General features: G+C 51.9%; 1 protein-coding gene across 3 annotated transcripts in view; it reads right to left on the reverse strand.

The window, feature by feature from the left end:
* Window positions 1-5,649: 5,649 nt before the first annotated feature.
* Window positions 5,650-16,966, reverse strand: part of ABCD4 (ATP binding cassette subfamily D member 4) — a 14,417-nt gene continuing 3,100 nt past the window's right edge. Inside the window, exons 2-19 of one of the 3 annotated variants that reach the window (XM_006778779.2) lie at window positions 16,455-16,573; window positions 16,173-16,300; window positions 14,919-15,058; window positions 13,615-13,731; window positions 13,141-13,266; window positions 12,480-12,530; window positions 10,961-11,055; window positions 10,591-10,712; window positions 10,383-10,474; window positions 10,119-10,208; window positions 9,447-9,655; window positions 9,205-9,296; window positions 8,539-8,575; window positions 7,871-7,920; window positions 7,432-7,484; window positions 7,057-7,133; window positions 6,334-6,449; window positions 5,650-6,162 (exon numbers count right to left, since the gene is read on the reverse strand). In XM_006778779.2, coding sequence (XP_006778842.1) covers window positions 6,094-6,162; window positions 6,334-6,449; window positions 7,057-7,133; window positions 7,432-7,484; window positions 7,871-7,920; window positions 8,539-8,575; window positions 9,205-9,296; window positions 9,447-9,655; window positions 10,119-10,208; window positions 10,383-10,474; window positions 10,591-10,712; window positions 10,961-11,055; window positions 12,480-12,530; window positions 13,141-13,266; window positions 13,615-13,731; window positions 14,919-15,058; window positions 16,173-16,300; window positions 16,455-16,573 — 1,783 coding nt within the window. In that variant the 3' untranslated portion in view covers window positions 5,650-6,093. Of the gene's footprint in view, window positions 6,163-6,333; window positions 6,450-7,056; window positions 7,134-7,431; window positions 7,485-7,870; window positions 7,921-8,538; window positions 8,576-9,204; window positions 9,297-9,446; window positions 9,656-10,118; window positions 10,209-10,382; window positions 10,475-10,590; window positions 10,713-10,960; window positions 11,056-12,479; window positions 12,531-13,140; window positions 13,267-13,614; window positions 13,732-14,918; window positions 15,059-16,172; window positions 16,301-16,454; window positions 16,574-16,966 lie in introns of those variants that run through there. The other 2 variants (XM_006778780.2, XM_015558064.1) reach the window with 2 other exon arrangements.

Raw genomic sequence — 16,966 nt, forward strand, 5'->3', positions numbered from 1 at the left:
AGCTCCCGCCCCAGCCGGTTTGGCTCAGTGGATAGAGCATCATTGGCCTGTGTACTGAAGGGTCCCGGGTTCCATTCCGGTCAAGGGCACATGCCCACGGTTGTTGGCTCGATCCCCAGTAGGGGATATATACAAGCTTCCGCCCAGCTGGTGTGGCTCAGTGGTTGAGAGTCAACCCATGAACCAGGAGGTCACTGTTGGATTCCCAGTCAGGGCACATGCCCAGGTTGCAGGCTCAATCCCCAGTAGGAGGCTGCTAATCAGTGATTCTCTCATCATTGGAGTTTCTCTCTTTCTCTCCCTCTCCCTTCTTCTCTCTGAAACCAATAAAAATATATTAAAAAATAAAATAAAATGCAAGCTCTGCCCTGGCCGGTGTGGCTCAGTTGGTTGGAACGTTGTTCTGTGTGCCACAGGGTCACAGATTCGATTCCTGGTCAGGACACATGCACGGGTTGTGGGTTCGATCCCAGGGCACGTATGGAGGTGACCAATAGATGTTTCTCTTTCTCTCTCTCCCTCTCTCTCCCCTTCTCTCTTCTCTCTCTAAAATCAATAAAAATGAATAAACAAACAAAAATGCAAGTTCGCCAATGTTGTCACTCCCATCACCTGGCTCTCATGCCTGGGATTGCCCTTCTGGTTTCCTAGTTCAGTTATAGATGAACCTTGTTTTTATTATATTCTAGTCATCTCTAGCTGATCTTACTGAGAATTTTTTTCACCAGCCTAGTTCACCATTTCCCCAGAAGTTGCAAAGCTCTTTGCCAACGATTAGGGGCTGTAAAATCTGAATAACATGATTACCTCTCTTTCCACTGCCCACCTAGCTCCCTGCGGGAATACTTCCCCCAATTCTGACATCAGGCTATCTGCTGGGATTTATTTCACTTGGTTCTTGTCAACCCCCTCCTACCACCGACACCTTCCTCTCCAGTTCTGTCCTCTTCAGAAACGCCAAGTAAGCAGTAGAGGCCTGAGGAGTGATTATGTTTGGTTAGAGCAGTGGTTCTCAAGCTTCTGGCCCTTTCAATACAGTTCCTCATGTTGTGACCCAACCATAAAATTATTTTTGTTGCTACTTCATAACTGTAATGTTGCTACTGTTATGAATCGTAATGTAAATATCTGATATGCAGGATGGTCTTAGGCGACCCCTGTGAAAGGGTCGTTCGACCGCCAAAGGGGTCGCGGCCCACAGGTTGAGAACCGCTGGGTTAGAGCTACATTCAACTTCAGAAACCAGGAAAATGTTAATTTTTCTTCTAGCCTTTTGTTCTGGCTGGTTCCAGATATGGCTGGAAGAATGCCAAGTTCTCCTGAGGGCATGCAGGCCATCCACCTGGTATGGCAGAGGTGGCAGTGGGAAGGACTTATTCTTTTAGTAGTTACTTTCTTTTAACTGTTAATTTTGAATTGTTGTAATCTTTTAATTTTAAAATGAACAGCTACTACACTGCCTTATTATTTTCCTTATAGATATTACTGCTTTTCTAAGCTATTAGAGAGCAAGTTGAGGACATGATGTGCCATTACTCCTTAATATTTCAGTGTATCTTTCCTTAAAATGAGGATACTTGCCCACATAACTTCTATACAACCAATAAAATCAAGACATTGAGGCCGAGGCCGGTTTGGCTCAGTGGATGGAGATGTATCTTTCCTTAAAATGAGGATACTCGCCCACATAATTTCTATACAACCAATAAAATCAAGACATTGACATTGATTCCATGCTTTCATCTACTCCCGAGAATGCTGATCATTCCAATAATGTCCTTTATAAGTGGTGGCCCAACCCAGGACCACGCACCCATTTAGTGGTTGAGTCACCGTAGTCTCCTCCAATCTGGAATAGTCCAGGCAGTCGTTCCTTCCCTCCCATGACCGTGCCATCTTTGAAGATTTCAGGCTAGTTTTTTAAAGCTTTATTTTTATGGTTGACACTATACCACTGCCCCCAAGGTCATCCACTTGAGTTTGTCTGGTATTTCCTCATGATTAGATTGCATAACCTAAATCTTATCATGAGGAAGTATCAGACCGACTCAGTACATCCCCTGCACAGCTCTGCTTATCTTCCCTCCCCCTTCAACAGGAGGTATGGTGAGCTGATTGCTCACAAATCAGCTCTGAACCTCCGTTGTGCATGTTCAGCTGCATGACGGCCCAGGAAGGGCTGCGCCCCGCCCTTTGGAACGAGTGTCAATGGGAAGATGTGATCACAAATGGTGAGCAGAGAGTGAGGCCGCACCTTGGCGCACACACCACAGACTAAAGTGACATGAGGGCCCCGGGAAGGCTGGGACAGGACAGACTGTCCCTTCTCTGTTAGATAGTTACTGTGTGCCAGCCAGCACTGTGCACACACAGACACAGGCCTGCCTGCCCTCACCGAGTTTACACTCCAGTGAGCAAGGAGGCCAGGGGAGGCAGATGCCAGGCCCCCCCGCGGTGGAATTGTCAGACATTATGGAGAGTGCCTTAGGATTGAGGAACTTTGGTTCCTCCCCCTTGGTGACCAGGCTTGCTACTGCCTGGACAGCCAGAGTAGGTTTGGGGATGGAATGGGACTGGTCCCTGAATGGGCAGTGCCAGTCCAACCCTCTGCAGAGGTGCTAAGGGAGGCAGTGTGGAAAGAAAAGCCAGGGCTCTGACTCTGCTCCCTGCCCATCTACCCCCAGGGCCATCTTTTCATCCTAGGCATCTGGTTGGACCAGTACTTGGAAAATTCCTTTCAGCCTCCAGACTTTCTCTGCCCGAAACAGCTGATGGCCTTCATGTACCCCAACCTGCCTGGGTTGGACCTGGAGTGCTGTGTCCAACTTCTCCAGAGCCAGCTCCAGTGCCAGCTTATACCAGCTCCAACTGTAGACCTACAGCCAGAGCTAACTCTAGAGCTAGAACAAGCTCCAGTATCAGCTTCATAGCTATAGCCAGCCCTAGCCTAAGCCCAGTTCCAGTGCTAGCTCTAGAGCCTGCTACAGAGCTATATTCAACTTCAGTGCCAGCTCTATAGTTAGTGCCATTTTCAGAACTCATCAGTACCAAAGCTAGAGCTGCACCAGCATTAGCCCTAGTTCTAGCTCTAGAGCTAAAAACAGGTCTCACACCTACTCTAGCACCAGCTCTGGAGCTAGAGCTAATGCCAGCTCCAGAGCAAGAGCTAGATCCAGGGCTAGCTCTAGCCCCTACCCTCAAGCTAGAGCCATACTGAGTGTCAGCTTCAGCACTAGAAGCAGCTCTAGCATCACAGCCAGAGCTGGAACAAGCTCTAGGACTAGAGCCAGCTCCAGAACTAGAGCCAATACCAACAGTAGCCATAGCAATAGCTCCAGAGCCAGATGTAATGATAGAGCCAATGATAAGTACCAGCTCAGCCCCAGCTCTAACAACCAGTGAGGGCTAGAGCGTGCTTCAGAGGTAAAGCCTGTTCCTGGACATCTCTAGCAACCAGCTACAGGGTCATACCCAGCTATACTTCCAGCTCCAGAACCTGTGCCAGTTATAGATTTTTGGCCAATGCCAGTTCGAGTTAGAAGTGCCGGTAGCACCAAATCCAGCACTAAAGCCAGTTCTAGGTCCACAGCTAGTCGCCAGCTCTAGCACCCGAGCCAGAGCTAGAACCAGCTCTAGGGTTTTTTAGCTATTTGAGCATATTTAAGACAGTTGATTTAAAGTCTTTGTCTAGTAAGTCAAACATCTGGGCTTCCTCAGGAATAGTTTCTGTCAATCTTTTTCCCTTTGAATGGGTTTTGTTTGTTGAAAACTGGACATTTACATATTATAATATGGTAACTATGAAAATCAGCTTCTTCCCCTCCCCCAGGGTATGCTGTTTTTTGTTTGTTTTGATTACAGTCATCTGTTCATTTGGACATATTCCAAAAATATTTTAGCAAAGACTATCATCCCTGTCACATGTAGTCACTTGAAATCTGTTCAGCTAGTATTTTGACAATGATTTCCTTGAATAACAGAAACTGAAAACAAACAAAAGAAAACACATCTCCCAGTCTTTACAGACTGGCTCTGTGCTGGGGCACTCCTTTAACACTTAGCCAGGCTGTTTATAACTCTGCCTCAGTCTACTTGGATTGAGTCCAGAGCCCACGCAAAGGTGAAAGCTTAGGTTGTTCTCAGGTCTTTTCTGAGCATGCATCCCCTTGTGGCCATGTATGTGCCTTTCTCTGACCTGTCGGTTTGAACACACTGCTTTAGCACCACTGCAGGGTGGAGCTGAGTAAGAACAGTGCCAAGGCCTACATGCCAGTCAAGCCAGGAGGGTGAGACTTCAGTTACCCAGGGCTGCATTTCCCCAAGTCTTGGACTCCCAACCCACATCTAGGATCATTTTCAGTGATACCAATAAGGCATTAAATAACCTTGTCTCCCCCCCCGCCTCCCCCATTGATTTTTAGAGAAAGTGGAGGGGAGGGAGGGAGGGGAAGAGAGGAGAGGGAGACGGAAAGAGGAACATCCATATGAGATTGTCATGACTGGATACCTCCTGCATGCACCCTGACCAGAGCCAGGGATTGAACCTCAACCCAGGTATGTGCCCCTGACCAGGGATCAAACCCATGACCCTTTAGTGTGTGGGCCAAGGCTTTAACCACTGAGAAACACCGGCCAGGGCTAAAGAACCTCAAGTCTTATATTGAAAAAGTTACTACCCTAGTTCCCACTCCATCTTTCAAATTTTCTGAAGGAGAAATATCTCATTTGGGTGCTGGTATGTCTAACGCCTATGATATCCCTAAAACTCCTTTCATACAGAGGGCAAGACTCAGGCTAGGCTCAGTCTTTGTAGACCATCATATGGAGCTGCAATTTCATAACACTATGGTTTTCATTGGATTCATTTTTAGAGTTACTTTCTATTTACATCAAGTGTAAACTTTCTTTAAAAAATACATTTAAATGTAAAAACTGAGCTAATTTTTAAAAAACTTAATTCGCAGTACAACAAGTACAGAGTTGCCCGGCAGTGGCTGAATGTTGACCTATGAATCAGGAGTTAATGGTTCTATTCCCAGTCGGGCACGAGCCCACGTTGTATGCTTGATCCCCAGAAGGGGGCATGAAGGAGGCAGCTGATCAATGATTCTCTCTCATCATTGATTATTTCTCTCTCTCTCCCTCTTCTTCCTTCCTCTCTGAATCAATAAAAATACATATTTTTTTAAAAACTAAAAAAAAACAAGTATAGCGTTCTGGCAAGAATCATGAAGGTTACAATCTGACAAGTGAATTTTGAGGAATAGAATATTGTTCTAGAAAAAGGATTTTGGGTTTAATAATTGTCCATCTCATGCTTTTGTGATTCCAGGGTTTTTTCTGTTCAACTGGTTGTTGTTGTTCCCTAACATAGTTTTTAAAAAAAATCTCAACCTTATTTTTTTGAGGGATAAGACAAAAACCAAACCAACCAAACAAACAAACGAACAACAGAAAGTGCCCCAAAGGTTAGTGCCTCAGGAACACTTGGCAAATGGAAAAGGGGTGATACGGAATAAAGTGAAAAGCCAAGAACAGAAGGTGCCAGTGTTGTGGAGAATGCTGCTCCCTTCTCTCTAGGCTCCCAAATACAAGTCTGGAAATTCAGTTAAAAAGCTCATCTTATAATAGAGAAGAAAGAGAAAGAAGGAAAGTTGTAAATATTTTTAATGTTTATATTTTATATAAAAAAGAAGTTATAAGATTTAAATAGCTGATTCAAGTTAAAAACCTGTTGTTGTATAATTTCACCAATTAAAAAGATTTCTGAATCTCTTGACTCCAAGTCCAACATTCTCTCCACACGGATCCTTCATTGCTTACGGAGTCCTCACTTTTAGGTTTTTCTTTAGAAAACAAATCTGAAGTAATTTGTAAGTAAATAGTTAGCACTTCAAATGTCTGGCACCCTGGCTGAGGTAGCAGGAAGCCTGGCAGGACTAGCACCCCATGGAGGCCACACCTAGGTGGGCCACTGCTGCCAGCGCTCCTTGCAAAGAACCTGTGAGACGAACCTGGGCCTCTGGGTGTCTCCTGGGCACGGCCATGCCCCGAGCTTGGCTCTCCTTTCAGTGGCCAGCCACATCCTTGGCTTCAGTCCACTTTGATTCTGGTCAGTTCCCACCTTCCTTCTCCGCAGAGTTTCAGAACCCAGGAGTGAAACTACAAGAGATCACCACCACACAGAGGTCAGGCTGCCCTGGCATCACAGCATGAGGCCACTGGCGCCCTGTCCTCTGCCACCCCATCCCTCATTTTGAGGGGCCTTTGGCCCCAGCCAGGCCCAGCCTTTGGGTTCTTCCTCCTCCTCAACCACCCTGTGAGCACAGGTACCTTCTCGAGGCTGCGCCGATGTCCCACGCTGATAAACGTTATGCCTAGCTGTTGGCCGATGCGGTAGAGTTCACTCTCCACCTCCTCAGTCAGGGCACTGGTGGCTTCATCAAGCACTGAGGGCAGAACCCGGTGGCAAGAGATGGAGAACTGCCCCTGCCTGCCTGTTTCTCCTTCAACCCACAGTCACCTCCGGCGGGGACCCAGCGGGAGGCTGAAAACTGCTCTGGCTTCCTACCAGCCTTAGGGAGGATGGGCCAACCGAGCAGTGGCCAAGCTCCATCTCAAAAGCGTTCAGCCAGCAGAAGGACAAAACCCCTCAGCTTCCTATAGATCAGCACCAGACACGGCCTGGGACCACTCAATCCAGGGAATCCTGCTTCCCCACAGGATGTCAGTCCTTGGAAAAGTCCACACCTGCCATCCCTCTGCCAGGCACAGCTGGGGGATGCCCATTCATGGCTGGCAGAGCATAAAATCACAAGCTCTAAAGGCAGCTCCAGCTGCAGTGATGGCAGAAAGCACACATCCCGAGCCACTCGGAGGCCAGGCACTGCTGCCTCATGGGCAGAGACTGCCACCCTCTCCTGCAGGAACAGACACGCCCGCCATATACAGGCGAGCTCTCCTACAATACCAACCCTGCCCAGGTGTGCACGAACACACGCTGCTACCCGCGGGCACACACAGCACCGGCATGCGCACTGACAGGGCAGACCTCACCTGCGTACTTCGGCTGCAGGTAGAAGAGCCGGGCAAAAGAAAGCCTCTGCATCTCTCCGGGGGACAGAACGTCATACCTGAGGACAGGGAACGAGAGGACCACTGGAGGAAGGAGTATACAGTCTGGCCTTTGCCTAGATTGGGTCTAGGCAGGAAGAGGTTCTTGCTACAGAGAGGCAGACCCAGGACAGATGGACGTCACCTCCCCTTTCAATCACAGCCCTGCTGCCCACACAAGGTGAGGCTAAAACTCTGCTCCCAAAGGCATGAAACCTAGACTTTGGGGTCAAGAAGCCATTCTATCCCTTCAATGGACCCCTAGAACCCACTGTCTTTGGGGGAAATGGCTCTGGAGCATCCCAACCCCCTACTTACCAGTTCCAATCGACCTGGTGGTCCAGCCCCTCTGTCCTCGCCACCAAGTCGGACTGTAACACACCCAGAGGAAGCGATGTCCATGAAAGTGCCCATCCTGCTCCCTGAGGAACCCCCTCAGTCCCCTCCACACACGTGCCTGAGACAGACCATACCCCACTGGCGTACCAAGGTGGGGGCAGTCTGCCCCAGGCCGAGAGGAATATCCTATTAACTACATTGTTTAGACATGTGGGAGCATGGTGACAAGAAATAATAGTTGTATTATTATTTTAAAATTCACTACTGACTGTGCCCCCGTTTTGCCCATTCTCTGGCCCCCAGTTCCCTCAGCCACTTTTTCTCCCATTCTCCTTGCCCCAGGCTCATACTTCGAGTCCTGGGCTAGTGATCAGTGCTACCAGGCAGCCTTGGACCTCAGGGTGCTGCCCTCACTTACCAGGCCTGCCAACTCCAAGAACCTCATGATCCTCTCATCATCAGTAGAACCTGCAAAACAGACAGGCCTCCTTCAGAAGTCAGCTCCTCCTGGGCAGCCAGGATAGGTGGGCACGTCATGGCAAGGGGCAGGGCGGGGGACCAGGATCTGGGCTGAGGCTCTAGAGCAGTGATGGCGAACCTATGATACGCATGTCAGAAGTGACATGCGTACTCATTTTTTTGGTTGATTTTTCTTTGTTAAATGGCATTTGAATATATAAAATAAATATCAAAAATATAAGTCTTTGTTTTACTATGGTTGCAAAGATCAAAAAATTTCTATATGTGACACGGCACCAGAGTTAGAGTTTTTCAAAATGCTGACACACCGAGCTCAAAAGGTTCACCATCACTGGTCTAGAGGGCCAGGCTACAGGCCTAGGAAGGAAAGGTTCAGGCAAAGGAAGAATCACCTCCCTTCCTCCAGTAGGTTCTCTCCTCCTGGAGGGGAAGACGGACGAGATGAGGTCAGGGCACAGGCCCCACGAGTAAACAGTGAAGGAGGAAAGGACCCAGCCTGAAGCCAGCAGCCCGGCTGGGGCCTCTCCCAGAGGGCACGGGTGAGGCCGCAGTCAGAAAAGTAGGAAGGACTGACATGAGAGAACATGCCCGAGGAGGCCAGCTCACCTGAGTCCGGGTAGATCTCCTTCAGGGGGTATATCACCTGGTAAAACAGAAAGCACACTGGCCTAGGACCAGGCCACACTGGGGCTGCACACAGCCCACCCTCCCTCAGAATCAGCCCAGGAACTGCCCAGGCTCCTATCCACCCGAGGAGAGCAAGGGACCCCCTGGCCAAGGGTCCAGTGGGAGAGGCAGGGCTGGTGGACAGAGGGCCAGGGCAATCCCCAGAAGGAGGGGAGAGGCTGTGCGTTTCCTGAGGGCAGGGCCCCCAGAAGCCACCCTGGTGTTCAACAGGCGCTGTGCTCGTTGGGTCGCAGCCCCCACAGGTGAACCTGTCCCGGGGTTGCTCTGAGCAGATGGCCCAGCTCATGGATGTGAATAAAATACAGGGGTGGGCAATGTGGGTTTACAGCTGTGAGTACCTGAAACATGGGGTTTATTCTTGTATTAGTAGTCATTACTCACTGTACGTATTATGTGTATTACAACTGAAAAACGACACAACCGTAGACCTACTTTGGCCACCCCTGTATTCTTAGAGCCAGGGAGTTCCTGGGCACAGGCCGTTTTATTACCCCACCTTCTGTGCCACAGCTCCCTAGGGCCGAGGCCTGCACACTGCCAGAGGTCCCAGTTGGGGGAGGGGGGCAGGGGGGGCCCCGGGATGACCTGCTCCCGAAGGGTGCCGTCGGTGAAGAATGGCTTCTGTGGCAGGAACAGCACCCCATGGGGTCCAAAGTCCACCAGCATCTGCATTGAGCCTGCAGAGCCCATGACACCTCCATTAAGAAATCTTCCAGGGAAGGTAACGGCTTCTCACCCCTTTGCCCCAACAAAAAAGGCTGGGGTTTCATACACACACACACACACACCAAGCCAAGGCTGGGTCAGGGCTGGAGGCTGGTTCTCACCCCGTGTGCTCGCCCAGAGGCCACCCAGCACGCGGAGCAAGGAGGTCTTGCCGGTGCCCGTGTTGCCGGTGATGAGCAGGCTCTGCCCCTCGGAGATCTTTAGGCTCAGATCCTTGATTAAGGGCTTGTTAGAGGAGGGCGCAGAGATGCAGACCCGATCCAGGAGAAAAGCTGTGTCCGCTGGCTCTGCTGCTGGCCATCCCGGGGCCCTGGGGTTAGAGAAGGGAGGGGGTGGGGAGGACCCAGCGTCAGTACCGCCAAGGGCAAGCTTTTCTCCTGGGGACGTCACCTCTGGGTTGGGGTTATGGGCTGAATTGTCATCAAAATCACATGCTAAACTCCGAATCCCTAGTACCTCAGGATGTAACCCCACTTGGAGGATAGGGGCGGGCGGCAGGGCTTAGTGATAGTAGGAGGTAAAGAGGAAGAGGAGGCTACTGTGCAGATTTTATCTCAGGCCCAGGCAGGTGTGTGCGCTCTGCTCCCACCAGCTGGGGACGGCGGAAATTAACACAACGAATGCCAGAAGAGCAACACCTACTGTAAGTGTCTGCAACGTGCCAGGCACAAGCCGCAGATTTCTTTCATTTGCTCCCCTCAACTCTGCTGCCCAGCTGGGCAGTCCCAGAGCCTGAATCCTCACCAGCGCACACACTGCCACCGAGTACGCACCTGTGTGAGTCCCACTCGCCCTCGTCCAGGAGCTCGCCGTCCTGTGACTTCAGGGACATGTCCAGCAGGGTCTCCTCCAGCTCCCCAATCCTGGGCGAGAAGTGAAAACCCAAGGCAGGGGTTTGGGGGCCCAGGTAAAGGTAAGAAGCCTTTTTCTCTCATGCTCACTAGGAAATGAGGAGTTTTTCTGCTCCTTTTCTCATTCAGCCACTTCTCCCAGTGCACAAGCTTTGTTCAGAAGCTAGAGGTGGGGTGCCGCCTCACCTGTGGGTGTAACCAGCCACATCTGAGAGAGTGGTGGAGAGGTCGATGAGCCGGGTGAAGCAGCTGATGAGATAAATGCACACGAAGGCATTCTGGATGGAACGGGGAGCAGTGAGCACAGGCCTTGACCCCTAGGCCCTGGGCCCTGGGCCAACGGGGGTGGGGGGTGAGGGGAGGAACGTGAGGGGTCATCATGAGGGATTCTCACCTTGCTGACCAGGGTGCTGAGCTCTGTGGGGCTAAGGTCTCCATAAACGCCACTGAAAATGGGGATTGCGATCACAACATAACTCAGGATGCTGCCCAGATAGTCAAACGTGTTGATACCCACTGTGGAAGACATACTGCGTGAGAGCCTGGAACATTCCTGTGCTCTGAGGGGAGCAGGACCAAGCTACTCCCTGGGTCTTCATGCTCCTGAGGACACACAGGGTGAAGGCAGTGGCTCCCCCTGGCTAATCCCTTCAGCAGAGCAAACACATCAGTATGGAGAGAAGTGGGGAGGGGAGGGGAGGGAGGGGAAGAGAGGGGACTATCCCGGTCCTGTGGTTCCTGCCTCCCGGGTCCCCTCTACTTACTGTACAGCCAGAGCTCCTTGGACATCAGCTCCCTCTGCGTCTGAAGGAGTCTCTGCAGCCTGCGGTCTGTCCTCATGTGCTCCACATGCCCAGCCCTGATGAGAAAGGCTGGAATGTCCATGGGGTCTGGAGAGGCTCAGCCAGGCCGGGGACCCTCTGTCCTTCTTCACACCCTCCTTTAGGGACTAAGCTCATCCGAATGATCTTCACCTCTGACCCTGACACTAGCACCCACTCATTGCTTCACTCATCCAACGTGGTATTGTCTGCAGAAAGAGCCTGAACTCTCCACTGGCCAGACCTGGTTCAAACGCTGGCTCTGGTTAGTTACTAGCTGGGTGATTACTTAAGCCTAGGAGCCTCAATTTTCTCATCTGTAAAATGGAGCTTGTAATAACCTACCTAGTAGGCTAGAGTGAGAATTTCTGAATATGAAGGCACATGAAGGGACCCAACAGATAACAGCTGCTATTGTTAAAGGAAAGTACAGGAGGAGGACACTGGGTGGCAGGCTCCGTGCCAGTCAGCCAGTGTGACAGAGGCGGTAAGACAGCCCCGGTTCAGGGTGGGCAGATGATCTGCCCTCTTCACCTGGAACATGGAAAGTGCGTACACAGAGCGTCTTCAAGCTCTGCCAACAAACAGGCTTGGGCACTCATGCAGCCTAGGAAGGCTCTCAGGAGGAGGTGACCTGGGCTTCTAGGACAGGCAGAAAAGGTGGGGTGGGCAGAGGGGGCATTCAGATTTTACATAAAGATGGGCACGGAGGCTACAAAAGCACACACCCAGAGCTCCAAGAACCAACCTGCTTCCCCCAGAGCCCAACGCTTCATGAGCAGAAGCTGCAGAATCCAAAAACTTAGCACAGACCCATCCCACCACACTACCACACCCAGCTCAGTCCTTGTATTCTTGGCGCCCCCAGGTGGTGGAAGCTGAAAACTGCTAGAGACAGGCAGAAGGGCAAAGGTCCCAGGGCTCCAGTGCAGGTGATCCAAGACAGCTCCCCTCCTTACACACAAACCTCTGGGCCTGCCTGCCAATGACTCCCACGGCCTCATAGGAGGCAGCACAGGCCTTCCCTGGCCCTGAGGGAAGGAATGGGATTTCACGATGCTCCTGCCAGGAGACCGAACACAGCTTCACTTGGACAGTGCGTTGTAGGGAGCAGGACTCCCAACCTCCTGAGGCTCCCACTCCCGCCTAGACTACAGCGCGGCTTTGGACGAGAAGGCATTCGCTCATTTCATCCTTGGAACAAATGTAGGCCCCACGCTAGGTCACGGAGAGGAACAAATCCCGGGGCTTAAAAAGGATGGGGCAAAAAACCAAACAAACAAACAAAAGGATGAGGCAGACAAGGACAGTGAGATGCAGGGAGAGGATCACAGCCCAGTGGAAGGACGTTTGCCCCCAGGGCCCGGTGATGGCGGGAGGGTTGTACCATTCAGCTCTCCTTCTCTGCCATCTCCCCTGGCAGCCCTGATCAGGGAGAGGGAACGACTCCCACTAAACTCACCTGAAGAAAGCAGCAGGCTCAGCATTCACGCGGATCTGCATGTGCTTGAACCTGAGCAGACCAGAGGAAAATGTGTGCTACCATGGGCAGTACCGGCCCCCTTTCGGAGGCTTGGATCAAGACCTCCAGACAAAGGGGAGTCCAGCTCCACCTCGAAACTGCAGCTTTCTCCCCAATCCTGTGGACTGTCATGGGGTATGTGTATGGGGGGGAAGTGGGGGGTCCCAGGCCTAGACAGGGTGGCCCCTTGCCTATCTCCAGAGAGGACAGGTGCTCACAGCACCTCCTCCTCCCAGGGCTGGGCCTGAAGGAGGCGTCCACGAAGCACAGTGTAGGGGACGAATCCATCGGCTCATCTGAAACAGGTGGTTAAAACAGAAGCACCGAGAAGGCCAAGATATGATGATGTTAACCAACCAGACACTGTTCTCAGTGCTTCTCATGTATAATCTCAGTTAAGCCTCACAGTTCCCCCATAAGCAGCAGTGCCATCCCTGTTTTAGGGCGGGAAACCAAGTTCAGAGAGATTAAAGACCTCAGCCAACAGCACATGCTAGCAACTGGCACAGCTGGGATTTGAACTCAGGCACCTTACTCCAGATCCCATTCCCTAACCACTGTGCCCAGCCCTCAAACCTCCAACACCACACCGGAGACACACCTGAAATCCCCCTCCAGCTTTTCCTGCTGCACCAGCTTCGCCACAATGGGCCCCATCAACATTTTGTTCACCACAGTTCCCAGGATGAAATACCCGAAGATGCTCACGGGCCCGAGCCAGCCTGTGCTGAAAGGCAGAGACAGGGATGGTGGGGGCGCCACATATACCCGCAGGCCTCGGCCCTGATGCCTGCCCCCTTCCAGACAGCCCTGTTCGATCTCAGCCACCCAGTGAGGCCTCGGCTCCCGTGCGGTGGCATCCAGTGCCCGGGCTACGCTGTCGGAGCACCAGATCCCTGTGACACTGGAACGCCACGGGCCCACGGGCATTTGTGAGAAAGATTGGCGTGCAGGTGGGAGGAAGGGAAGACTAGCCCCTTTGGGGCCCTGACCTGGGAGAGCTAGTGGGAGCGAGGGGCCTCTGGGGAAACACCTGGCAGGAGCGGAGGAGGGGCTGTGGCGAGAGGGACCGCACCTTTGGAAGCACTGATAGGTGTAATAGGCCAGGGTGAAGGGCGAGATGATCAGCTGGCTGGCCATGCTGCTGAGCTGCCGGCAGAACCGCTCCACGTCCTGGCTGATGCGCTGGTCCCTGGAACCAACAACACAGAGTCACTGGACCAGGGAGCCGGGCTCAAGGTTGAGAGACTAAGACAGTTCCCTGTCGCCCGCCCTGCAGTGCCCCTGGGGGACGCGGACCCCTACAAGGGCTGGTTTTCCAGAAGCAATGAGACCCCCAGGGTCCTAAGCAGGGTTCTGAAGAGTTGCTTGTTATGGTGCCCCAGGTCACTCCTCAGAAAATGGACAACGGAAGGCCCAGCACCCGGGGTCTTGGTCCAGTTGTGGGGGTAGATAAGCTGAGTTTCTGGATGATCAGGGAAGCGATCCCATTTCTCTCACTCCCCCCATTTCTTTTACGAGCATGAGCCTGTCTCCACTTGGGCTGTCTGGCTGTGGAAGCTTCTATGGGTTGAGCCATAGAGAGAGGCCTTGGAGTTAAGCAGCAGCACCCTCCCAAAAATTGTTGCTGCAGAGCTCAGCTCGAGCTGAGAAAAGGTCATCTCAGGCAAAAAAAGTGCTTGCGGGGGGAAGGGGGGTGCCAAGTGGGGAGGGAATGAGTATGCGGAGACCCCATATGTCCCGTCGCACCACCAGAGCCACACTGACTCCTATTTCCAATGAGACGTGACGCTGGGTGTCACCTGCATTCTCTGGGCCTGTTTCCTCACCTGTAAAATCACAACAGCCTGCTTACAGTGGGACACGTGCTCCGTCCCAGGCACTGCCTATGTGTATTACACGAATATCGTTTCACCCTCACTACATTCTTTGAGATAGGAAGTATTCTTCTCATTTTACAGAAAGGGAACCTGGGGCTTAGCGAACTTAAGGCCTATTAACTGGGAGGTGACAGTATACAGATTTAAATCCTAGACAGCAATTTTTTACTGCTAGAAATCCGAAAGCTGGTTTTCTAGCTTTTTCTGGCAAGGACACTTTCTTCAGAGGGGGCCTGATTTAGAGAAATCGGCTGCTTCCTGATTTGGAAGCCCAGGATATGAAATGGACAAAAGGAGCTGCTCCTATTTTTAGCTTCTTGTTCTCGGCCCTACAGCCTGCCCAGGCCTCCTCTGCAGAGCACCCTGCCCCCCTGGCTCTTATCAACGTGTGCAGGTAACTGTGGGTCATCTCCAAGGATCTGCCGCAGCAGCGCTCCGGGGCTGATCCAGGTAGACAGAACCATGCAGAGGGCAGCGAGGACTGAGCGGGGAGGCCTACGGGTTGTCGATGTCATCCCGCAGCACGTTGAGGGTGTAGTACACGCGGCCGCGGAAGTAGAGGTGGTGGAGATGCTCGGTGAGGTCCTTCCTCCAGCTCACATACAGCAGGTTGCAGGTGAACTGGTCAAAGCTCTTCAGCTGTGCAGTGGGGGAGGCAGGGGGAGGGAGGGAGAGGGAGAATGGCGTCCTGCAGGTCTCAGCTCAAAGCTCAGAAAGCATCTGCTGACCAGGCCCAGGCCACTCCACTGACTGCCCACTCAGCACTTCCTCTTGTTTAAAGCCACCAGTCACGGGACTTTCTCCTTCCTCGTTCACCCACATGTTCATTCCTTCACCAGACAGCGAAGGGCTTACCAAACGCAAGGCCCTCTAGTCCCCTTTCTACAGTGTACTGCCTTCGTCTGAGAGTAGGTGAGCTTCTGGAGATTGGAAACAATATTTTCTAGTCCATTTATGTTCGTACTTTTCTGTTCCAAAACATGGAACAGGGCTCTGTATACATAGGTACTTACTGACCGAAGACACATCAAAAGTGCCAAAGTGTGATGGGATGGCTTCCCTAAGAACCAAGAAAACGAGCAGTACAGCCTCACGGAGTCCTAACAGAGCCCCAACTCTCATCACCCCCATTTATGTGACACCTGTTTGCTAAGCACGGGGGAAATAACAGTGAGCTCAGTCTAGCCAGGGAACAGACAATGACGAGGTATAAGGAGTGTAACCGCAGAGGGCAACTCGAAGTATTAAGCATGAAGAGAAAAGGACAGAGTTTGGTGGAGGAAACATGGGAGAGAAAGCTGAGGAGGACTTGAAGGTGAGGCACCTTGAAAAGTGAGCAGGCATTAACCAAGTAAGCAAGAGGTGGGGGAAGGAGGTCATTCTGCAAGAAAACAGCAGGTGCAGAAGCTGGGAGGTGCGACACGGAGCCAGCTGAGTGACAGCCTCAGTCCCAGAGGAACAGCAGCTCTGGCTGCTGATCCTGAAGCAAGAGTTCTGGGAATGAAAAGAACAATGACCATTTCCGCTAAGTGCTGAATTACACCAGAACCTCGTGGCCTAGGCCTGTGAGCTTGAAACACTCGAGGAACTGGCCCCAGTGGGCCAATAGCAAGATCAATGCCCTACCTAGGGTTCCTAGAAAAGGCAGGGGACACACGCCCACAGCTTGATTCCTACTTCCTAGGGACTAAGTGACACTGGGCACTCCGCTCACACCAGGCTGGAGAGAGAGAGACACACAGAGAGACCTTACCATGGAGTTGAGGACGATGAGCACAACAGCCAGGAATGTCAGGGCCTTAAACCCGTCCAAGTCTTTGTTTCCCAGGACCCTGTAGTACTGACTGGGGATCAAGCCAACCTGGTAGATCACCAGTTGTTCTGGCGGGATGGGGGAGTCAGACATCAGTGATGAGGGGTGGGGAAAGGAGGAAGGCTCCCTCTTGAGTCCCTGCCTCATCAATACCCAGAGAGAAGGAAAGGGACCCCAGACCAGGGCTGCCCTCCCGCTTCTAGCCCGGACCCACTCACTCACCCAGGAGGGCCACACCCAAAAGGGTCAGGAACATCAAGGCGTTCTGTGATGAGCAGGAGGGAAACAAAACCTTTTGTATCTGCAGGAACCGCTGGAGAAACCGCAGATCTAATCTGGGCCTGAAGAATAGAAGGAGAAGCAGAGAAACTTAAGAGGGCAGCTGAGCCTTAGAGAGCAGAGACCAAGCTTAGCTACACTGTTCTGGGGCCAAGGGTTGGAGTGTTCAATGTTCAGGCCATGCAGATGGCAGGGTGGGAACAGGGATAGAAAGAAATTTCTTTAAGTTGAATAATGCCATAAAAGGTTATTTACAGCCCTAACCGGTTTGGCTCAGCGGATAGAGCGTCGGCCTGCGGACTCAAGGGTCCCAGGTTCGATTCTGGTCAAGGGCATGTACCTTGGTTGCGGGCACATTCCCAGTGGGGAGTGTGCAGGAGGCAGCTGATCGATGTTTCTAACTCTCTATCCCTCTCCCTTCCTCTCTGTAAAAAATCAATAAAATATATTTTTTA

The sequence above is a fragment of the Myotis davidii genome, unplaced genomic scaffold (genome assembly GCF_000327345.1).
Source record: "Myotis davidii unplaced genomic scaffold, ASM32734v1 scaffold309, whole genome shotgun sequence".
Classification (NCBI taxonomy): Eukaryota; Metazoa; Chordata; class Mammalia; order Chiroptera; family Vespertilionidae; genus Myotis; species Myotis davidii.